The following is a 25401-nucleotide window of genomic DNA, read 5'->3' as shown; positions in this document are numbered from 1 at the left end:
CTGGCCATGGCCACCCCTGGTTTAGTGGAGGGGGGAAAAGTCACAATAAGTCACATGATGACAAGATGATGCCACGAGTTTGACACCCCTGGTCTACGGGCTCCAGATTTAATCTAGCATTAGGAAGAAAAAGATGAAAATAAATAGATGTTGCCAGATTACTTTCTTGCTAAACTTGTTCTTTTACATCCTTATTGGTTGGCTTTTTCTGTTTTTGCTGAGCATACATCCTACAGCTATTCCATAGCTTTAAAAATAATAGAAAATTCAGAAACACCAGAAAGATCATTCTTGATATATCCTAGCTTCTGCTAAAATGAAAAGGGTAGACATTCCCTGGAATGTTGCAAAATGTCACATATAACAATTTCATGGAATGTAAGGATTGGAAGAAACTTACATCACCTTCTACCTTATAATTGTAACATACATACATACATACATACATACATACATACATACATACATACATGATCCATCATTCAGGAAGACTATCAAGGGCTGTATTTTAGCTCAAAAATATTAATGGAATGGAAAATACCAATGGAATTGAGAGAATTAGAAAAGATTTTTTCAATAAGTCCATTCAAGAATTTTAGATTGAAAGTGTAAAGACAACAAAGGATCTCCAGGGCAAAAGAATTGATTGTAAAATTTAATGAATGTTAAGTCTAGTTTCTTTATACTTCAGAATAGGTCAGCATATTTAAGAGTTGGAAAGAAATGAACAACTTACCAACATATCTGAATCAAGAATACTGATGGAACTTACTGAATGGGAGAGAATTTCCTGTGATGCAAACTGCTAATCTAATATTAAACATGATTATATATTAGAAAGGAGAGTGGGTCGCAGAGTTCAGTGCTCTCTCTTCTTTTCAACATCTACACAAGACTGGCTTGTTTAGAATAGAACAGAACAGAACAGAAGAGTTGGAAGAGACCTTGGAGGTCTTCTAGTCCAACCCCCTGCCTAGGCAGGAAACCCTACACCACTTCAGACAAAATGTTGTCCAACATCTTTTTAAAAACTTCCAGTGTTGGAGCATTCACAACTTATGGAGGCAAGTTGTTCCACTGATTAATTGCTCTAACTGTCGGGAAATTTTTCCTTAGTTCTAAGTTGCTTCCCTCCTTGATTAGTTTCCGCCCATTGCTTCTTCTCCTGCCCTCAGGTGCTTTGGAGAATAGCTTGATTCCCTCTACTTTGTGGCAGCCCCTGAGATATTGGAACATGCTGATGATATTCAACTCTCTATCTCAGCCTCTAGTGAATTAAACAATACCATGAACATCTTATTTGTTGTATGGGGACTGTAAGAATCTAGATGCGAAACAACAGGTTTCAACTGAATCTTGGAAAGACTGAATGGCTATGGATCTTGGGGCCTATTGATTCTAGGACTGTGCCATCTTTACTGATTCATCTGTATTTGGAGTACGGTGTCCAGTTCTTGGTAGGATATTTGTTTAAAAGAGAGATGAAGAAGTGGAAGTAGAATGGAAGAGGTATGTCAAGATAAGGGGGCCAACTATTGTTGAGGGTTTTGAAAAGCTTTCATTTTTAACTTACAAAACAGAAGACTGGGGTAAGATGTGGTCACAATTTTCAACAATCTAAAAAGTTCTACTTACAACAAAGGACAGCTCTTTTCTTAAATTTGGAGCAGAAGAAGATTAGACGATTGAAATGAAAAGGAGGATTGAAATGAAAATGAAGGAAGTTCAGGCCAAATATTTAGATTAATTTCTTGACACTAGGAGCCATTGAACAATAGAACACACTATGAAAAGCCTCACTGGAGGTGTTCAGCTAAGAACTAGAGAGATAATGACAAATAAGCATGCAGTATTCACACTTCCGTTATTCAACTGAAACCCAGCAGTTATATGCATAAATAATTTAACATGGAATAATCAATCTGCTGTTTTAATTTATTAAAGCATTTAAATCCTCTTCGCCCCTCCTCCAATTTTTAATCAATGATTCCTAAGATGCTTAACAACATACTGTATGTAAAAACATAGTCATTGCTTTCAAATAAAAATAAATGCATGTATATTTGTGTATATAAAATGGAAAGTTTATATGGTGGCAAACAATACAGACTGAAAATATGTGCATTGTTGTTTAGTAGAAAACCTCCTCTCTCTTTATTAGAATTCTTTCCCAAATTATTAGCTGGACACCGAATTACTGTCCTGGAGTGGAAGACAACTTTTGTTTAATGAGCTTGCAAGAGAAAATCACTAGTCTGAAGACATAATATTAAACAAAGATCTTATCTGTAATGGTTTGTATCCTAGTCATTATAGTGAAACTTGGCTACAAGTTTATTGTGAGGATGAATTTATGTGATCCTATACAGGTAGTCCTCAACTTACAATGGTTCATTTACTGACCGAAGTTACAACAGCAATGAAAAAAGTGACACGACCATTTTTCACACAAACATTACAGCATCCCCAGCTTGGCAACTGTCTCATATTTATGATGGTTGCAGTGTCCTGGGGTGGTCATGTGATCCCCTTTTCTGATCTTTTGACAATGGAAAAGCCAGATCACTTTGCAGCCATGTTGCTAACACAACTGCAACGATTCACTTACCAACTGTGACAAGAAAGGTCATAAAACAGGGCAAAGTTCACTTAACAACTGTGTTGCTTAGCAGCAGAAATTTTGGGCTCAATCATGGTCGTAAGTCGAGCACTACCTGTTTTCACAGCAAGTGCTAAAGCTATAGAGAAAATGGCAAATAAGATAAAAGTATCTACTGTTTGTTTTATGTTCTTCTAGGACAGTTTCCCAGCTCGATTTGGAGGAATTCATTTTGTCAATCAGCCATGGTACATCCATGCCCTTTACACAGTTATACGTCCATTTTTAAAGGAGAAGACAAGGAAGAGGGTAATTTTATTCATCATTGTTTCCATTGTATTTCATAACTTGATAGCCTTGAAAACTGAAGAACAAATACATGTTCCAGTGTCTTATTTTGTGGTTTTAATTATATACCTGTGCCAGATAAAACATTAATAGAATTAGTATATTCTTTATTGGCAAAGTGGGATTGGACACCTAAGGAATTTGTCTCTGATACATAAGCTCTCCATGTACATACAAATACTGACACAGCAAAGGATAAAAACAGATTTTCAACTTATTGTTTCTTGAACGACACAAATCAGTCCCATTTATTAAAAGCTCAATAGTTATTTGCACAGCTGCCTAAGCAGATTTGGTTCATTTTAAAAACAGTGTTCTGAAATGGGAGAATTAAGCTATGTAATCTTGGTAAAAAGTACTATATCTATATATTCACAGAGTCCATGACGGATGTTTTCTTTGGTGGTTGAACTCTAGGGATTCACTTTGTTTCTGCATTTGTTGTCTGATGCTTATCAAAGCAACATGTAAAAATAGTAAAAAAAAAACACATTATTTTACATTGAATTTGATCCTAAGCACAAGGTGAAAACACCAGTAAACCCACACACACAGAGACATGCATACATTCATCAAAAGCATGCCTCTCAGCCTCTCACTAAAATCCCAAGATCTCATTTTTTTAGTTGCGGCTAAGTTTCAAAAGCAACTTGAAATGGAGAATTTAATAAGCTTGCTCTTTAGAAATGTAATACCAAATTCTATAGAATTCTATAGAAGATGAAGGCAGTTGGTTTTCCAGTTGCTTCTCTTTGTGACTTAATGGATACCATTCTACTAACAGGAATGTGTATCAGTAACCTCTTTGAATTCTCGTAAGCTGTTACTTCTGTCATCAGTGATATTATCCAATCACCTTGTCTTCCACTGATCTCTTTTTTAAATTGTTGCTTAATCTTCCATTCCAATTGTTACTTCCTGATCATCATACACATTCTTCAACAGGCAGAGGGAAAGGCTTGGGTATACTCCTTTTAAAGGTTAACCACAATTTGTTGTGGTTTATGTAGTCAAAACTTTTGGATAATTAATAAATAGTCTTCTTTTTGGACTTTTCGCTATTCAGTGGATCATGGGCATCTGTAAGCTTCAGATCAAAATGGGGAGAGATGCATTGCACCATTGGGTCTCAAGCTCTGCCCCTGTTGGATATGCATGTAATTTCATGGTGCACTACCAGTGGGGCGGAGCTTGTATTTTGCCAATGTAATATATTTTCATCATTCTGCCCTTCTTTTCATTGTATTGTGAACTTGGATGATCCTAACTCTTCTAAATCATTGGGTGCATAAGCCTCTTTACAAATATAAGTTAGTAATCCCTGAAGGAGCCTGAAAGCCTTAAAAATCCATCTCTCAACAGCATCTTTAGGTAACCAATTGCATTTAAAAAGAAATCTTCTGAAACATTTGGGAAATTGTCTGTGATAAAAACCACATTTTTGAGCTGCCCAACTTTTCAGATAGCTATATGTATTATTATAGATTCCGGTTATTTTACAATGTATTATATTCCTCTTTTTCCTAGATATTTCTCCATGGAAACAACCTCAACAGTCTGCACCAGTTGATTCATCCTGAAATTCTCCCTTCTGAATTTGGAGGAATGCTTCCACCTTACGACATGGGCACATGGGCAAGAACGCTGCTAGATCACGAGTATGATGATGACAGTGAATATAGTGTGGATTCCTATAACACATCTGCAAAAGAAGTTGAAAAGGAGCTCTCACCCAAATCCATGAAGAGGTAAGTTAATGTTGCTTTCTGAAGCAGGAAATGCTTAGGTGATCTCTCAGGTCAAATACCTGTTCTTAAGTACTGATGCCTTTCTCTTAAATTATGGGACCATTCCAAAAAATTAGGGATGGGAAACTTAAGTAAATCTTTGGATCAAATTGCTCAGATGCCAGTCTGGAACTCATCTCCTCCTTGAACACCATCCTCTGGTATTCTTTCCTTTGCTGGGAAGGCAACTCAACTTTCATTCCAGTCCTTCTCTATATGGAAGACTATATAATTACGTCCAATCTTGCTCAGTTCAGAATAGTTGTTTTCAGCTACCATTTGTAAGCAGAAAACCCCCTTGCTCTATTTAGGAGGAGAAATAGGGCATAGAGGAAGAAATAAAACAGTATTATGGTTGAAGATGTTCCCTCTCTGGATTTAGGGATATGCTACTCTAGAGATACATTTACAAGGCATCTAGGCATCATTATACTTGTGGATAATCAGAGAGAAGACCGACTTTTCATTCTTCAGGCAGTTCCACCAAAAAAAGAGAGAGAGGGGGGAAAACTACTTTTACAAATTTATCAGACCTGGGAAATTTGCTGTACCTACACAAACCACACTGACTGTTTCCCCTAGAAACTAAAGAATGCCCTTCCTGGAAAATTTAGTGAAGCATATGCTCTCCAGGGCTTTGGACTGAGCCCTCTCAACTGTCTTTGTTGCTTATCCTTTCCCTTTCCCCACCCCCTCATTGTGGATTAATATTCCCTCTGTATTTGCTGTCATTCATTTCTCACTTCATGATCTCTAGCCTCTGAACATGGAGGCCAGAACACCGACCAACGGGTTTCCATTGTTAGAAAGCCATTATCACTTATTTAGAAAATGAAAATAAAACTGATAAAGGGGACCATTCATGGATGAGGTGGCGTAGGAAATCAGTTGATGTTAAAGGTCAGCTTTGAAGCTAAGTGCTAGCTTGGAACCCACATAAACAGGCAAGTTTTCTCATGCATACACAGATTTTTCTCGCTTTACAAAAGGTGGATTTAATTTAGGGAGGAACATTACATGACCTTAGCACAAAGCAAGGAACACCTGTACTTAGTATGCACAGGGGTACGGGTTAACCTGCATTCATCATACCAACTTGCATGTCCCACACCATTTATCCAGATGCTGTACAATTCTTTCAATACCAAGTTAGACAGTATTACTGGGGAAGGAATTGCATATAGATCTGCACTTCCATGCTGGGGTATGCATATAGAAGAGACTTATGGTTCCACAATGGTTGCAGTTTGTTGCTGAGCTGCTAAGCTGTGAAATAGTCCAAGTTTGCTGAGCTGAACTTTACTGAAGGAGAGCATCCATGCCTAATTCTACTGCCCATTTCCCTTCGGGCAAGTGCTGCAATGCCCTCTTTTAGATCTTATTTTGAAACAGAGCCTTTGCCACCCTTTTCACATACAGCATTCATGTGCAATTTCATGCACAATAAGCTAGGGTCTGTCCCTCATAGGAACATCATTCTGTGCAACCTGTCAATTGCCCATCAACTTTTATGGAACCCCTCCCCATCCTCCCCAAACCCCACTTTCAGATGGATGGTATGTGTAAAAGGCTGCTCCCTAACCATCCTTTGCCCATTCCTCTGAAGACTTTCAGCTGTAAACTTTCAGATGCACTTTTTTTTTTCTAGTTCATCAGCTTGTCTTCCCAACTATAATGAAGACTTTTGAGCGAAGGGCTCCTGGGAATGAAGAACAGGAGCCAGACAAAATAAGAGGCAGAAAAGTGCTTCCTAGCAACATGGAATCAAACTTTATTCAGCCTTTGCCTCCTCTAATGGCAAAGGCAAAGTGTGAGGGAGGTAACTGGGAAGAAAATCACTCCCACCCATCTGGAACTGGCAGCTTCAAAATGATCCAGTTTTTTTTTTTTTTTTTTTAAAAGAAGGTTGGCATTTAGGTGGGGAATGCATGTCAGCAAAAGCCACAATAGACTGAAAGGAGAGGCCTGCTGGCCAAATCTGATCTTACAATCACTTTTTTTTTTCATCCCCGCTTTAGGAAACATGGCTGGGTTTCTTTTCAGAAGGTCTTGCATCAACCATCATATTCCCCAAGCATATTTTCTAGTTGCAGTCTTGCTTTCTTAATAATGCGAAGAAGCTTGCCTTTTTGTTGTCGCTAAAATGAGTCACAATAGGTCTTTGCTTAATGTTTTTCTAGGTCTCAATCTGTTGTGGACCCCGGAGTGCTCAAGCGCATGGATAAAAACGAAGAAGAAAACATGCAGCCATTGCTTTCGCTTGACTAGCAATCTGAGCATCAAAAATGAATTAGGGTGGAAGGTATTGCTTTTCAGAACCATCCATTGAGAAAGAATGTACAAGTCAGGATCCTATTTTTCATGTTAACGTAGCATATTCTAATGAGGTAGCAGGTTTTGCAAGGCATCCTAGCTACCCCTGAGCTGGAAAACAGGGTGGGGGAAAAAATAAACAGGAGAAAATATCAATAATATATTCTCTTAAGTGCCAACCTGTTTGTAAATAGTCTTTTCCTTCTCTGTGCATTTGTAAGTAATGATAGGAATTATATAGTACAGGAAAAAAAATAAAGTGGCCATTAACGTGCCAGATGAAGGCACTGTAAAAGAACGGAATGAACTCAGACAAAATCAGAAAATCAGACTCTAGATAGATGTCATCCTTTTTATACAAAGCCATATTTCAGCTGCCACACTGCTTCGTTCGTTTCTCGTCATTTCCATTTAGCAAGATAAGATCTGTGGGCCTTGTAACTCAGATTTGCTGGTTTAAAAGATCGCCACAAACCTTGCCGGAGCTCATCATGGGGATTATAAAATAATTCACTGTGGGGAAGAAGAAGAAAAGAAAAGAAATAGTTATAGAGACAAGAAGATAAATACCATTCCTTGGTATATTTTTGGAGACATCTGATATTCACAGTCTGGATTTTGAGAGCTGTTTGGTTCCTGAACACGAATGAAGTCTCATCTAGGTTCCGTGTCTGAGAACTTTATCCTCATGGAACCTATTTCATAATCCTCTGCTCCTTCTACTTCGCAGATGGATGAATGATTTCTAAACTGTACGAAACAAAAGTCTGGATACATATCTATATATTTTTACCAGTCTCTATACATATAAAGTGTCATTGGTAGATAAGTATATTTAATCAAGGATTTATAAGAAAAAAATCATACCTATTTGGTGTGTTTAGAGTTTATTATATATTGTATATTAAGGCAATGTCATTGTTAACTTAGTAAAATATTAAGTACATCATCCTACTTGGAGCAAAACCTAATTATTAGAAGAAAGGTGTGCTACAATGCCATGCTAAGGCCATCTTTTGTTTGTGATGTAATTGTGTAGATGAGATATGTGCCATATTAGACTGAAATAACATTTTTACCTCAGAAGATCAAACAGTACCTGAAGTGGACTATAGTTTAGGAGTGTGTCTTCATCTTTGATTGTGCTGATATGCATGTGTATTTCTGCTGTACATCAAAACAAGAATTGCACCCTACAACTATCTTTCCTTCAGAAAGATTTAATATTACAGTACAGTTGAACAGGAATGACAAGATCTCTTGCTTGCAAAAAAAAGTGTTATGAATAAGCTTCAAGGACTTATGAATCAGTTAAAATACTTGAAATCCTTGACCATGGTGAGATTCAGTGTAGTTTTAAAGATCTTTGATTAAAAGAAAGAAAAAAGCATGAGTATGTTGTGAGCACTGTGTTCCATTCAGAGATTAGGTAATAGTTCATAGATGGACTATTACATCTTAAGTTGGCTCTACTATTGTTGTGTGATTCAGATGCTTAGTCTTTTCAACAGAAAGATGTTTCCTGGTCATTTCCATTACAAATTATTAATATAATGTGAGGCTGTAGTAAACGCTTAGACCATTTTTTGTGCAGTTGAATGCTAAGATAAGAAAGGCACATTTACCTTAATTTCTCTTTACCATGTGTACATTTTGACACTCGTGTTCTTCATATTCATTAACTTGATTGTGTTATTAAATCATCCTCATTTTTGGTGGTATAGATACAAAGTTACAGCATAAACTTCCATCTCTCTTGTGTCCTCAGGAGGATCCTTGTAGGGGTGAGCATAAGGCTACAGTGGGAAAGTTCCACTAGGAGTATATACTTTCTATACCCAAAATGCCCTATGTACAGTATTAAGCAGAAAATTCTCAGTGGAAGAATGTTGAAATTAGTGCATCAGAACTGATCACTCTTGGTAGAAATGATTTAGCAAGACTGATGCTGATCACATCAGTGTTCAAGGCATGTTTCTGAAGCAACACTTGCCTCTCTTAGGATATGTGTCATGCCCCTGGTGGAGACTGACTCTGAGCAGTCAGGGGAGGACCCAGGCCCATCCCTTATCCATCCTAGGGCACTCAGGGAGGAGAGGATCAGAGTAAAATGTGGTCTACTTGGGAGGAGAGGGCCATGATCCTCTTCATGGGTTGCAGGTGTGAGATCTGCATAAGAGTTTGGATCTGCGTGCTAACAGATGCTGGAGACAACTTAGTGTTTTATTCATAAAGAAGGTTTATCTTGGTTGGCGTTCTTCCAACAGACTGTCCCTGGTTATCTTCCTGAAGTTGGCAATTATCTATCCTGGTCTGTCATGGAACTTTATTTAGTGCAGTTTGTTTTTCGTTTTTTGCTTTGTTATCGGCTCTTTGAATTTGAACTGTGTTTCTTTCCTTTGAAATGTTATTTTGAAAATAGTTTACTCCTCCACTGTGAACAATTAAACAGTGAAGCCAAGTTGAAGGCATTAAAGGACTTTTATTTAAGTTTTGGTTTTTGTTATATTTCTGACATACTCTGGGTCATCATAATATGCTTCAGCTTCCTTGGAAGGATTACAAAAAGTAAGCAAAAAGTTATGTTTCCTTCACATTGAGCTTGACTCGTGGTGATTATCAATGACTTTTTCCTGACAAATCACTGCTACTGCCTTCTTTTCCATTTCTTTTTCATTTTTGTTTCCTAGTCTAGTTTATAGTTGGAGATTTCCTGAAGGTCTGTCATCCAAATATTAACCAGATCCAATCTTACTTCATTTCCATGGTCAGCCATGTATTGCTATGTGTGGTCGCTTGCTGAGGCCTTAGAGTACATGTCAATGCATTCAGAATTACTGCTAAGAAGAGATTGAACTGGCAATATCAACCAGTCTACTTTCTTTAGTCAGGTACTTATATAAATCATAATGTTCATCATAATGTTTTGAAGCGTATTTCTCACATTCGTACTTTACTGTTTTAGGTGCATAGAGAAAAAGAAAATGGGCAGTTTCTTGGCATCTAGTTTTGGCTTTTAACCTATCTTCTTGTATCTTCATTATCAGAAAGAAGAACTTCACATGTCTCTACTTTCCCAGTGTAATTTCATGCTAGTAGGTTAGAAGTGAGTCCATTTATATTTGTTCTTTGAAGGTTCTTGAACTTAAAAGTCTTCTGAACAGCAACAATACATTCTTACAAAATTTTACAGGAGTAAAAAATGGATGGTTAGATCTTGGTACAGGTAGTCCTCTACTTACAACCACAATTGAGGCCAAAATTTCTGTTGCTAAGTAAGACATTTATTGAGTTTTACCCCATTTAATGACTTTTCTAGGCACAGTTATTAAGTGAATCACTGCAGTTGCTAAGTTAGTAACACAGTTGTTAAGTGAATCTGGCTTCCCCATTGACTTTGCTTGTCAGAAAGTGATCACATGACCCTTGGACACTGCAACCGTCATAAATATGAGTCAGTTACCGAGCATCTGGATTTTTATCACATGACATGGGGATGTTGCAATGGTTATAAGTGTAAAAAAATTGTCATAAATCATTTTTTTCAGTGCTGTTGTAACTTTGAACAGTTACTAAGCAAACTGTTATAAAACAAGGGCTACCTATCCTATAACCTGGTAGAATTAGGATGGTTGAAAAATTAACTTTGTGGATATAATGCTCAGCAAGACAAGTGATAATTATAACAGATACTTTTTCCTCCTGTAATATAAGAACAGAGCAAAGCCCCTCAGCTTGTCAATGCACTACCTGTGACTTTGCAAGATTTTGAGGGCAGCTATCAAAATACCTTCACAAATTGTATCATAACGTTCATGTAACAGAAGGCAGAAAATGTTTAATATGTAGAGAGTTATACAGTATTTGATGTAGTTCATTAACTCTATTTAGTTTTAATTATATGTTAATTTATCCATTCATCCAGATTAATTAAATCAAATTTAGTATTCTGGCTCTGCCCAATATTTGGAATAATGCCATTCAAAAATCAGTTGTGAAGATTAATCGAGAAAGGATGGAAATGAATGATCCTTCTGTGGATCATTGGGCTGGAGTGAAAATGTGATTAAATTGCCTTTTAGTTCCAAAGATGGTTTGGGATAAAGGACTTCAATATAGCACCCAAGTTTCTCTCAAATGATTTGAAAAGGAACAGCCTATAATCTTCACTTGAGCTATAATTTTCAAATACCAAGAACAAGTCAATCCCTGCTATCACCACTAACTGATCATTAAAACGTAAAGCTAAAGGGTTGCTCTGTCCAGTTGTTTCTGACTCTAGGGGGCGATGCTGAGCTCCATTTCTTAGTCAAGGGAGCTAGCATTATTCCATGGTCATGTGGCCAACATGACTATACACCAAGAAAGCCATTGCTTCCCCACTGAAGTGGTACTTATTTATCTACTCACATTTGCAGGCTTTTGAACGGCTAGATTGGCAGGAGCTAGGGAAAGTAACAAGAGCTTCCTTCCGTTGCACAACACTCGCGTCTCAAGCCTGGGCTTTTCGCATGTGCCCCCCCCATACACACACACACACACACACACACACATATATATCAATCAATCAATCAATCTTATTGAAGCTCATACCAACCTTGGAGCAACAAAAAGCCTCTTCACCTTCATTGCAAACCTGAAACAAAAGGAAATCCCTTCCTCCTTTTTTTTTTTAAATAGAATATGTTGTCCAGTTGTTTTGAAAAAGAAAGAAAATTCTACCAGGCCATCACAATGGGGGTAACTGGAAACCTCACAAAGAGTTGTGAAGGTGGCATGATAGAATGTCACCCATTTTGCAACCCATTTCTCCCAGTGCCTGTAGTGGCTATTGGCTGCAGGTGGAAAACATGGCAATGTGTTGTAAGTAAAAGCAATTTTTTTAAGGCTGTAAGAAGTAAAATTCCTTGTATAGTCCCTAGTCTGTACAAAAGAAACAAAACAAAGACTATCAACAAAAGCAAGCAGCTCCGAGCTAGGCACATGATAATTTGATTCATAAAAAGGGGGAGGAAAAAATATTTCAATTTTACCACTGCTGAGTCAATTCAACATTTTTTAAAGAGCTTGAACAAGATCAGGAACTAGGGAGAGAGCGAGAGAGCAAGCAAAGTTTCCTTCATTGCAGGAATGGACTGCCTCATGCTCGGCAGAAAAGAAATAAATCGTTACAAGAGAGGCTATAATTGGGGTTGCACATCAGCTGAGCCATTCATAAATCAAATAAGCTGCCAAGCTCAGCTAAGCCAGAGGGATCCCAGAGACCCTGAGCTACTTTTTGAACTCACACTTGACCTCTCATAGAGAAGCGCTCACAGATATATTTGCATAAGCAGAGATCTTGAGGAACCCTCTTCATTTCTGTGTAGTGTTACAATAATTCAGTAGAGTGGTGTGGTGGCCTAGAAGTGAAGCTGTCACCTCACATTCAGGAGGCTGTGAGTTCGATCCTAGGTAGAGGCAGCTATTTCTCTCTCTGGGCACGATAAGACTATATCTGATGAATAGAACTCTGCATTGGCAACAGGAAGGGCATCCGGCCAGTAATCACTCAGCTCTGTTCAGTTGCCCAGTTTCCATCTCACAAGGGATTATGGGGTCATTAAAAGATGATGATGATGATTACAATAATTCAGTAGAGTTTCTCTCTGCTTGCCCTCCTTGATTATAAGCAGTGAGGGAAGACCTCCAAGAAGCATTGTGGAAAGATATGCTCTCTCTATAGGGCTGCATTAATTCATCTTCTTTTTTCTCTTAACACGAATTGAACTTCTGCTTGCTAGAAACAAGATTTTCATTGGAAAAAAAAATAGGCAGTATTCTAATTACTTGTATATATTTTGTATTTCAAGGTGTTTTTTTTTCACGATTCTTTCTCCCAGATGTACAGGTAGCCCTTAGTATACAACCATCATTGGGATTGGAATTTTTGTCATAAGTCAGTGCACTTATAAAGTGAATCATTAATACCAGATCAGATTTCATGACCATTTTTACTGTGACCATTAAGCGAATCACACATTGTTACATGAATCGCATGGTCATTAAATAAACCTGGCTTCCCCAAATGACTTTGCTTGTTGGAAGCCAGCTGGGAAGGTCACAAATTCCAATCATGTGACTGCAAGACATTGCAACTATCACAACTATGTGTTGGTTGCTAAGTGCCCGAATTGTGATCATGTGACCAAGGGGGTGGTACAATGATTATAACTTCGAGGATGGGTCGTAAGTAATTTTTTCTGAGGCTGTCGTAATTTTGAACTGTCAGTAAACAAATGGCCATAAGTCAAGGACTAATTGCATGCAGTTTTTGGGAAACAGGGTGTTTTGTGCCATAGTTCTCATTCACAGCAATAAGAGATTCACGTGTTTTTTTTCTTGGCATCATAGATCAGAACTATTTAGTCTCATATAAGTAGTCAATGATCAACATCACATTTGAAAGGTTCTGCGTAGACCAAGACAAAACTGCGCCTGATATTGTTTAGGATTTATTTTTGCATTTGAATTCTCAACTCTATGTGTGCTTAATTGCACTTTACAAAATGTCTAATTGATCAATTAATACAAGGAGCATTTGGAAAGATTTCTCAGGATGTAACAGATTGATTCTGCATAATTCATCTTCCATCTTTTAGCAACAATAGAGATATTCCAGAGGAAATACTTCCCTTGCAGAAAGTGTGGTCTTCTGAGAGCAGTGACAAATACCACTTGGATTGTACATCCTGTTTAAAACAGCTGCAGGCTGGCAGATGGCAATGGTGGGGACTGAGGAACTAGAGAGCATGATACATTATATAATCCACAAGTACATGGGCAGTTCTGTAGATCACCTGTGCCCATCCATCCTCATGGCTTTTATAAACTCCCAACTTCTGTCTTAGTTATTGTTGACTCAATCAGGCTGAAGAAGTCACCACTGTATTCTGTCAGCACATATACTCTTATCCTCCCAAGGATCTTACTCTGAATCCTTACTTCATGGGCAGCCTTTTCCTCCTGCATTCACATGGGGAACGTCTGTCCTCCCAATTTGCTGCATAACATCCCATATCTCCAGTTGTGACTTTTAGGCCTGACAATTCCCATGGGGGGGGGAATTGCTTGCTGATGATTGGCATAAAGCCTACCACCACCATTGATGACATTACTCCTGGCTCAAGTTTCCCTCCTTCAGTTTTCAAACAAGAAACAGATTGAAAAAAAGTCGACTATTGGAGGAGTGGATGCGAACAGCTACTGCACACTCTTCTCTTCCTGCCCTCAGCCATGTAAGTTGAAGTTGCAATTTGACTTTAACTTTACTGAACCATAATTAACCACAGTACTGAAAAACACATGAAAAGCATCCTATTTGTATTTTGTACTCTGACGTGAATTCAGAATTAGGAAATACGGAAAGAGCTCAGGCAAATTCTGGAAACTTTTTGAAAATAATACAAATAGTCCTTGACTTACAACCACTATTGGGAGTGGAACTTGTGTCACTGACTAAGAGATACAGTTATTAAATGAGTCACACCCTGGTTATACAATCTTTTTTGCCAAGGCCACTTCCCCCATTGCTTTTACTTGTGGGAAGCCCACAGGAAAAGTTGCATATGGTGATCACATGACCCAGCATGCTGCAACTGTTGTAAATACATAACCAGTTTCTAAAAGAACCAAATTTTGATTCTCTGTAACTCCTCTGTAACTGAAGAGTTAGTGTCGCCTACTTCTCAGATCATCTGCATAGGCCAGTATTGTATAGCAGTTAAAGTGTTGGGTTAGGACTGGGCTATCGCAGTTTGCTGACCAAATGTGAGCCAAGCATTCTCAGTTTAGCCTGCTTCACAGGTTTTTCCAAGAATAGCACAAAGGGATAGCCCTATGTAAGCCATCTTGATCTCAGGGAGAAAAGGTGGCCTAGAAATCGACTAAAGAAAATAAAATTTTCATGGAGAGAAGACTAAGTAATTGATGTTACAAATGTTACAGTTTACAACATGGAAAATCCAGAATTGTTATCAGTGTTGTCATTAATAACTGTCCCCTGTTTCATCATATTAAAAAAAAAAAAAACCAAGAAAAAGACTTTCCATGGTAATCTGAGTGCCAAATAAGAAAACAAACGAAGCTTAATGTAAACTGGAAAAAAATATTCTCTAACAGAAGCAATCACCTTATTGTAATGGGAGATGGGAGAAAAAAATAAACACATGTTTACAAGTTAATAATTTAATAATGCACAGCTTAATCTTGAGTTCAAGTACATTTCATGATTGTTATATTTTTCTGTTATTTCTTAGTCATTAGTTATATCCCTCAGCCACAGTTACCTCAAATGGTACATATGCCATGATACTGCAAATGAACCAGTTGTGTAACTACATCATCACTTCTGTTGCCAATATGTAATTCATGTCACTTGCAGAAAGATTTCAGGATGCCTCCAGGTTTTTTTCCCCTTTCCCCCAAGACATCTGTGGTTACTTTTCCTTGTTGGTTTTTTCTGACTAGAGTAGAACTAAATAGAGGAAAGAAATTATACAGAAAATAATGTTTACATTTTCTTGATGCAGAACATTTGTCAGCCTAATTATATGTAAATCCTGAATTTTGCATGGTGGGTAGCAATGGTTTTGGGGGCAAAAAATGTCATCTTCATGAAAAGGTTCAGGCATTTTATTTGCAAATCAGACAGAATGCTGAGATTTAAGAAATTAAATCTGTTCTTATATAACACTTCAAGTTGAAATCAAATTCCCCTATATTTGATGAAACAAAACTTTCACAAAATTGCTTTTTTTAAGTGCATAAGGTGAGTTATTTTATGAGACACATATTCATGTGATGTTGTGACACATTTAAAAAAAAATGGCTGAGAGTAAATTGCCCTAAAGTATTTCAGACCCCCCCCAGGCAGATAGATATCTCACAAAAGTGACAAAGTAAAATGACTTTTTGAATGTTTGTGTGAATTGGGCCCAAACCACAAGAATTTTGTTGAAAGAGATCTTGTTCATTGTTCTGTACTGCTTGGGAAAAATTGCAATTATTGTGCTACATTTGTGCCAAAACTTATCAGTATATGTACATGAAATTGAACTTTTTCATAACCATTTATTCACACAAAACTCTTTGAAAAATTGTAACAAGCCTTTTCACTGTTTATATAAACAATATATATTTGAACAAAAATAAACTGCTGAAGCTAATGAGTACAGAGGGCTTCAATTTTGTCAAAATAAAGCTTTGATGAAAAAAAAAGCTTTAGAGAATCCTGATTTTATTTGACATTTAAAATTTCACAAACATTTCCATGCTATTATTTCTGAAAGCCAGCATTTTGTGTTTAGGTTTTTGAAATAGTAGCTTTCTGAAATGTCCATACATGAAATTAAATCAATATGCATTAGCAGGTCAGGATAGAAAAAACTTATATAAATAACTAAGCAAGGTGATATTTTTCCTTCAACTGCTTTGTTAGAAAAGAGTTATTTTAGAGTTTTGCAAAATCCCTAATCTTCTACCTTTTTGGTTGTCACTTAAAACGCATGCCATACATAAGGAGAACAGAGACTGCTTTATTTGTAATTCCTAAATGTTTCTAACCACTGAATTGCTATTTTCAACTATTGTGGCAGCTAACATTACATATTCCATTTCTATGGTATACAATGAAAGAAATACATGTTTTTTCTTCTTCTGCGTATTGCAACACAAAATTCTCTAATGGAAATTCCTAGTTACTGCCAGGGGCAGTTTTGTGACAACAGCCCCATTTCTCTCACCATCCATTTAGACTGCATCAATATAACAATAATTCTCCTTGCAGGGGAGAGGATCCAAAAAGCCAAATTAGTAACCCCTCTCCAACTGCACAATCAAAGTCCAGAGACATTAAAAAGGGGAAAGGCTTCATTCATATGGATATGGCTGACATACTGACTTTTTTGACACAGTCTCTCTCTGCTTCGCAGACATCTCAGTTTATATTGTATTCTTATGTGGGTTGCTGTGATGGAGAGTTAGTGATGGGAATTGAGTTTGGAGTTTTCCCACATAATTCTCAGTGACTTCATTACAACAGTTCTGCTATTTTTATTTTCTTTAGACTGACCCAATGTTATGGAGTGGTTTGTCCTAATACGGTAACAGAAAGGAAAGATTTTTCAAAAATGAAAAGAGTGAAAAGACAGAATTAAGAACAGTTGACCTGTTTTTATTTATTTTCACATTTTCTCTCTTACCAATGTTGATGGCAAATAATCTCTTCCATGTTTGGAAAAGATAATGCCTTATATCTACAACAGTATTATTTCTTTATTTCCTTTTTACTTACCTCTTTATCTTTTCCTCATCTCCACTAAATGTTTACAGATTACTTAGGCTGTGAAAGAATCTTTTCTCATCTTGCTAAACAAGCATCAATATGGCAAATGTGGCTCAGTATATGTCAGCACTTATCAGAAGGTTTTCCAGAAAATAGAAGATCCAGTTCAGCAAGTGCTCACAAATAATATTGGCTGATACTTCTGATAAGGATATGGTGTTCTAATTGTTCCAAATACAATCTACCAAGATAACAGATCCATGCCGGAGTACTAGAATGAAAATGTACATGCCAGAGGAATAAAATCATATGTTTACATGCATCTGTGCTGGCAGATATCCAATGCATAACCTGATGTGATTATTCCAAAGGTGCTTTTTCAAGAGGCAACGGGACTTTCTGTTTTTTCTTTGAAGATGTTTCGCTTCTCATCCAAGAAGCTTCTTCAGCTCTGCTTCTGGGATGAGAAGTGAAACATCTTCAAAGAAAAACCAGAAAGTCCAGTTGCCTCTTGAAAAAGCATCTTTGGGAGAACCATAACCTGGATGAGTGAGAATCTCCATAGACACTGATCTGATTATGTGCCATCAAATTAGTATTAAGTATTAACAATGACATAGATACATTTCCTCTATGACACACTATCCCTAACCTGGATTTTCAAGACATCCTTTGCCACTCTAACTGAGCCCATCTATCTTGCTGCTGGTTGTGCTCTTCTACCCTTTCCTTCCACCTTTCCCAACATAGGAGGAGCCTTCTCTAGAGATCTGAATCTTCACATAATGTGTCCAAAGTAGGATAATTGGAGCCTGATAATTTGTAATCTGACCTAGGCCTGTGTATTTTCTGCTTTTTTTCTAGCACTACCATATCAGATCTGCAACAATCTGGACAACCAATAGATGGGAACAGAGTGACACTGATTTGCTACTATTTTGTGGTCATCTAGATATTTATAGACCAGATATGGTAATGCAAAAACATTCATCAGAAGAAGAGCTAGACAATAGAATGGGTGAGACTGGATTCCAGGCTGAGGGGATAAAACAGGGCTATTGTATCTAAATTGCTAAAAATCTCGATGACCACTGGACAACAATGGTTTTGAGTTGTTTATGGCTTTGTTTGCCATACAATATTCATTTGCCATTTTCTAAGTTCAGGTGCAATAGCTCTTTCTTAAGCTTGCAAGATTGTTCTGCATCATCATCAAATGTTGGATTTTCCCCCTGTTGGTTTAAGGAAGAAAAAACTGAAACAGATCTCTCTCTGTGATCCCACTTGAAAAGATCTCTTCTTTCTTATCCCTGGGACTTGCTCCCATGAGTATTTGGATTAAACCCTTAATAAAAACATAGTCCTTCCAACATATAAGGTGTTGTGAATCAATAAAAGTGAATAACCTAAATGCAAATTAGGGGTTGAAAACCTGCACACTTGATTGGTCCTTATACAACAACTTGGGATTGGGCCAGAACCAGTCCCTGATTGGCCACTTTTGGGACTGTCCTTATTGATCAGTAGTTTGAACCTGTTGCACATTTTCATTGGTTAATAAGGCAGCAGCTAACCCTATAAAAGGGTTACTGCTGCCCATAGCATTGCTCTGTTATGTTCTATCACATTATTAAAGAGTTGAAGTCACTGGTCAGATGTCTGGTCTCCGTTATTCTCCATACTTAACACTGGCGACGAGGATGGGATCCGGAGACCGAAGAACTGACTAACCTACAGAGCAACTAACAGAGCACGTGGTTGAACACGCACCATCAACGGCAACATGGCCAGCGGTGTCGTACCACCCGCTCCATTCGACCCAGAAACCGAAGACTGGGAGTCGTACATGGATAGGTTCCAGATGTTTCTGGAGACCAACAATTTGAAAAAATGCAACAGCCGGGAAAAAAAAGAGCTATATTTCTAACCCACTGCGGCCCTACCGTGTTTAAAATGGCAAAGTCATTTGCCAAGCCAGCAGAGGTAAAAGAGATGGACTGCGACGTCCTCGAGCCTTTTCTACGGGCTCACTACGCGCCCACCGTGCCAACCTTAGTCCGAAGACACGAATATTACCGGAGGGACCAACAGAAAGGTGAAAGCCTTGCTGATTATATCGCGGACCTCCGAAACCTTGGAGGCCTCTGTGGATTCACAGACTTAGAAGAAGCTCTCCGGGACCGTTTGGTTCTGGGCCTAGAAGACGGCACGATCCAGAGTAAAATTATGGCTAAGGGGGACATCAGTCTCACCGATGCCCTTAAAGAAGCCTCGGCAGCAGAGGCGACCAAGAAGTCGGCAGCCCGAATGCGCCGCACCAACGCACCGCCACGTAAACTCGCCACTGATACCTCGCCGCACAGAGAGACACCCGGTATCAACTCACCACGAAGACCTAGAGTCCCCGTCCGACAGCGATGGGGAAGAGGTCAACCGACTGCGAACGGAGCGAGACCAGTCCACACAACACTCCTTTCGACTGTGTGCCGGTTGTGGATCCAATCACCCACGATCCGGCTGCAAATTCCTCGACGCGCTCTGCCGAAATTGCGGGAGACGAGGTCACATCGCAAAGGTTTGCAGAAGCAAACAAAACTCCAAACCCCGACAGGCCAATGCCAATCTTCAGGATTCTTCGCACACACCGAGAAAAATTGAACCACTCCTACAGAAACAAGCCGCCCACCACTTCCACCAGGCGTGAAGAAACCAGGCGGGAAGAGACCCACCAAACAATCACCATAGGCCACGCCACATCCCTTGATGCCTGGAAAATCCGAGTAAAAGTCGCCATCGAAAACAAACCTTGCGTGATGGAGGTAGACTCGGGATCTTCCTCTCGATGGTGTCGTGGAAAACACTCCAACAGCTCATTCCAACGATTCGCCACCAAGACCTTAACCCTCAAAGGGTTATACTCAAAGACTATCAGGGCAACCGAATCCCCGCCGCCGGGTCCCGCAGATTCCAGGTCTCATTCAAGGACCGCACCGTCGCACTACCACTGACTGTCGTGGATCGAGATAGGCCTAGTCTTCTAGGCCTTCAATGGTTCAGGCCACTGGAATCACTGTAGCCGGAGTCCACAAGGCCGAAAGCGTCGATTGGGAAGAAGCACTCGCAAGAATTCCAAGACGTTTTCGCGAATGGACTAGGCAAGTATAAGGGGACCCCAATCTCGCTTAACTTGAACCCTGAAATAGCACCCATCCGCCTTAAGCCGTGTCGGGTGCCGTCGCCTTAAAACCTAAAATCGACGAACAACTCGATAAGCTGATAGCGCAGGGCGTACTGGAACCCACCGACCACGCCCGTTGGGAAACCCTGATAGTGACGCCTATCAAGCCTGATGGGTCCCTAAGAATTTGTGGAGACTACCGGGCCACATTAAACCACGCACTGCAGCAAAGTGCTTATCCAGTACCGGTAGTGCAACATTTACTCCATTCCCTGGGCGGCGGGAAAGTTTTCGCCAAACTAGATCTAGCCCAGGCATATCAACAATTGCCTGTAGACCCAACCACAGCCGAGGCGCAAACGATCGTAACACATAGGGGCGCATTTAAATGCAACCGCTCCAATTGAGTAAGCGCGCCCTGGAATCTTCCAGAGTTTAATGGAAAGGTTGTTACAAGGGATAAAAGGCGTTGTCCCATATTTCGACGATGTACTCATCGCCGCACCTAACAAAGACATCCTAGAAAAATGACTCAGAGAGGTTTTACGAAGATTCCAAAATGCAGGCCTCAGAGTAAAAAAAGATAAATGCCACTTATGTACCGAAAAAGTAGAATTTTTGGGATACCTCCTGGACAGCCAAGGAATTCATCCCACCGAAGACAAATTACGAGCAATTAAAAAGGCACCCACTCCGAGGAACAAGGCAGACCTACAGGCGTTCCTTGGACTTATCAATTTCTATAATGTGTTTTTACCCCACAAAGCAACAGTAGCTGAACCATTGCATAGACTATTAGACAAAAAAGCAACGTGGGTTTGGGGACAACGGGAACAACATGCTTTCCAACAAGTAAAGAAATTGCTAACTTCTGATTCAGTACTTATGCAGTACAACAAGACTCTGCCGCTCACTATCACGTGTGATGCATCACCTTTGGGGTTGGGGCAATTCTGGCCCACGTGTTACCAAACGGAGCGGAGGCCCTCATCGCGTTTTTTCGCTAACCTTAGCTAAAGCTGAACGAAATTATAGTCAGCTGGATAAAGAAGCTTTAGCTATTGTTGCTGCAGTTAAAAGATTTCACCAATATGTTTATGGCCGTGCGTTTACAATAATCACTGATCATAAACCGCTATTGGGGATCATTGCGGGTAATAAACCAACCCCGCATATATTATCCCCCAGAATGACCCGTTGGTCTGAATTCCTGGCGGCCTACAACTACACCTTGCAACACCACCCGGGGAAATCGATTCTCCACGCCGATGCACTGAGCAGAACACCGCTCCCAGACGCTGTTGTGGATCCAGCCCCAACCCTCTCAACATTACAGATTGAAGCTCTACAGGCACCACCCTTGACGGCTAGAGACATTGCTTTTGAAACGAAACGTGACCCAGTTCTGCAACACATACTACGCTGGGTTGAACGGGGTGGCCGACGGACCAAATTGCACCTGAATGGGCGCCCTTCAAAGCCCGCCAGACCGAACTGTTTTCCCAAAAAGGCTGTATCTTGTGGGGCGATCGAGTCGTAATCCCTGCCAAATTGCAACAGACTGTGCTGGCGGTATTGCATGAGGGACATCCGGCATTGTGCGGATATAATCACTGCACGCAGCTATGCTTGGTGGCCGGAATCGACAAAAGAATCGAGGCCTGGGTCGCTACATGCCAACGTTAGGACGTCAGCAACGCCCCACCGAAAGCAAGCCCAACCGAATGGGAAACACCGAGGGGACCGTGGTCCCGTATTCATATTGACTTTGCGGGCCTACCAAAGGTCACACTTTCCTGATTACTGTCGACGCCTATTCCAACTGGCTCGAAATTCATTGAATGCACACAACTACAACCGACTCAGTTATTAATAAATTAAACAGACTATTTGCCACGCACGGATTTCCGGACGTGTTGGTCTCGACAACGGCCCGCAGTTCACGGCATTGCCTTTTGAACAATATCTGGCTGATCGGGCATCCGCCATGCGCTGACCTCGCCCGCGCACCCTGCGGCGAATGGACGGCAGAACGCATGGTACAATTTGTGAAAAGACCCTGCACAAAATGGAATTTGGCAACATCGACGAAAATCAATTGAATCCTCTTATTGCAGCACATCACGCCCCACAGCGTGACCAACAAAACACCCGCTGAACTTCTTATGGGCTGGAAAATACGATCGCACCTTGACCGGCTCCACCCCGCTTTGCACCAGAAAACCTTTCGCTCCAGCAGCAAATGCCGGGAATTTAAGGTAGGCGATTTAATCTTTGCCAAAAACTTTTCCGGCGACCGTTATGGATACCCGCAACCGTTACTCACCTCACCAGGCCTAGATCTTACCGCCTGCTAACAGACGATGGGAGGGTGTGGAAACGCCACATAGACCAGCTCCGATCGAGATTACCACCCAGCGGCCATGACTTCCCGGTTTACCAACTCAAGGGGAGGGAGTATCGAGGGAATTGACTTTGATACAACTAATAGCAGGTCAACGGGAGCCCTACAGCCCAGCGAAGCACCGGAACGTGAAGCGGGAGGGAGTTGATGTCTTCAGGGAACTTTAATACGGGGAAACCGAACTGCAAAACCCCAAGAAACACGCAGTAGCAGAGACAACCACAGTGAATGTAGCATGGAATCGCCATGCAGCGAAATAGAATTTAACAAAGGTCATCCAAACGCTCCACTGGAACCGGACATTAGACAAAACCCGGTGGAGCCTCAGAAATCATCCAGGCAGACCAAACGGCCTGCCTATCTTGAGGATTTTATCACAGCTCCCTCAAACGGAACCCAAGGGGAGGGGTGTTGTGAATCAATAAAAGTGAATAACCTAAATGCAAATTAGGGGTTGAAAACCTGCACACTTGATTGGTCCTTATACAACAACTTGGGATTGGGCCAGAACCAGTCCCTGATTGGCCACTTTTGATACTGTCCTTATTGGTCAGTAGTTTGAACCTGTTGCACATTTTCATTGGTTAATAAGGCAGCAGCTAACCCTATAAAAGGGTTACTGCTGCCCATAGCGTTGCTCTGTTATGTTCTATCACATTATTAAAGAGTTGAAGTCACTGGTCAGATGTCTGGTCTCCGTTATTCTCCATACTTAACATAAAGAATCAAGTGTGTGAATGTTTTATTGAAATAAGGCTACTTTGAAAATATTCTTAGTTTGTATATTTTCAGAAGCTGTTATCAAAGCTCAGGACTAGTTCATTGTTGAAAAGGAACAACTTCCCCTTATTCATTTAGAGCAAAATCTACAATAATTAGCCAAAGTAAGTAAAACAAATGTAGCCATATTAGCACCAATCTTTCATACCTTGCTTAAGTGCAGTTCAAGGCTGATAGGGTTCTTTTCATTAGACCAGATGTTTCACAGCTGGCAGCCTCATCTCTTTCCCAAGAAGGTTGACAACTGTAAAAGAGAACAGTTCTCCATCAGAGAGACTTGGCAAGATTTATCACCCCTGGCATATGGATTTTCTCAGCATTTTGTTCCTCATAAACTGAAACTATATGTTTCAGGTTTTTGAAATTTGGCATGTGCAAATCCCCGAGTTACTTCCACAAGCACACCAAATCTGAATACGATAGTCATATGGGCAGGCTCCATTATATTTGTAAGTTGGGAGGTACCCAGGGGTGGGATTCAGCCTGTTCGGGCCGGTTCAGGAAAACCGGATGTTAAATTTACATCTGGTTTGCCCAATCGGTAGTTGAATCAACCAGCTGGCCCCACCCACCCCTCCTCTCCCCTCCCCTCCCAGGAACCTCCATGCAGCCCATTTGGATGCAGGTAAGTACAGGGTCCATGCAGAAGCTCTGGGAGGGCGAAAAATGGCCCATCCAGAAGTTCCAGAAGTCCGGAAATGGCCTTGTTTCCAGCTTTCAGAGGGCTCCGGAGCCCGGAGGAGGCCATTTCCCCCCTCCCAGAGGACCGAGGGAAGCCTCCAGACTCTGGGGAAGGCGAAAAGCAACCCTGCCGGAAGTTCCTGTAGGCCACACCCACTATGGTCATGCCCACCCAGCAACCGGGCAGAGTACCGGTTGTTGGAATTTTTGAATCCCACCCCTGGGAGTACCTGTATGTGTAGACTAGACACGAAGGCGTAAATTGGTCTGTAAACTTTGTGTACATATATGGTTCACAGTTTGGCAGGAAAACTCAGAAGTTTTTGGTTTTTGTTTTCATTTCAACCTCTTGATTCTCAAACTGGTCTGCTTTCAACAATAGGCCACCCCTGTTTCACGTGCCAGGGACTGTGATTTTTCTAGACCACACTATTTCTCCCTAATTTTCCCTTTTGTGAGCTAAGTATGCAGAGCATATTCCTTATAGGACTTGGTTTAGGGATCCCTAAGCATCTTGGTAGCTCTCCCTGTGAACTAGTTGTTCATATCCCTTATAAAATGCTATGGTCAATTTTGGACACAATCCTCCTAATGCAGCCTATAGTTATATGAGATAATGGAACTATTGCCTTTTATAACTTGAACTAAGTATCTCTCTTAATATAATCTAAGACTGCATTAGCCCTTTTAGCTGCAGCATCACACTGCTTGTTCATGTTAAGCTAGTGATCCAATACGATTCCTAGATGTCTATTTTTTTTTCTTTGAAGACATTTCACTTCTCATCTGGATGAGAAGCGAAATGTCTTCAAAGAAGAACAAGAAAGTCCAGTTGCCTCTTGAAAAAGCATTTTTGGGACTACTATTCCTAATCTTTTCAGAGTCCTTCACCAAGCCATATCTCCCACTCCTATACTTTTGTTACATTTCATTCATTCTACATTGGATTTGGCTCTATATATAAACCAGGATTACTAGCCCAAGATT

The 25401-nt window shown here is 40.1% G+C and overlaps 1 protein-coding gene across 1 annotated transcript in view; it reads left to right on the top strand.

Annotated features, from left to right (window-relative positions):
- CLVS2 (clavesin 2) overlaps positions 1–9395 on the top strand; it is a 51425-nt gene extending 42030 nt beyond the window's left edge. The window contains exons 3-5 of the mRNA XM_026666016.2: positions 2798–2908; positions 4475–4695; positions 6915–9395. Of these exons, the coding sequence (XP_026521801.1) occupies positions 2798–2908; positions 4475–4695; positions 6915–7002 (420 nt within the window). The 3' untranslated portion in view covers positions 7003–9395. The remainder of the gene's footprint in view (positions 1–2797; positions 2909–4474; positions 4696–6914) is intronic.
- Positions 9396–25401: the final 16006 nt, after the last annotated feature.

This window comes from Notechis scutatus, chromosome 1 (assembly GCF_049901735.1).
Source record: "Notechis scutatus isolate UNSWTSFEM ecotype Mainland chromosome 1, rNotScu1.2, whole genome shotgun sequence".
Classification (NCBI taxonomy): Eukaryota; Metazoa; Chordata; class Lepidosauria; order Squamata; family Elapidae; genus Notechis; species Notechis scutatus.
Note: the sequence above shows the minus strand (reverse complement) of the source record. Positions and strands in the feature narration are given on the sequence as shown.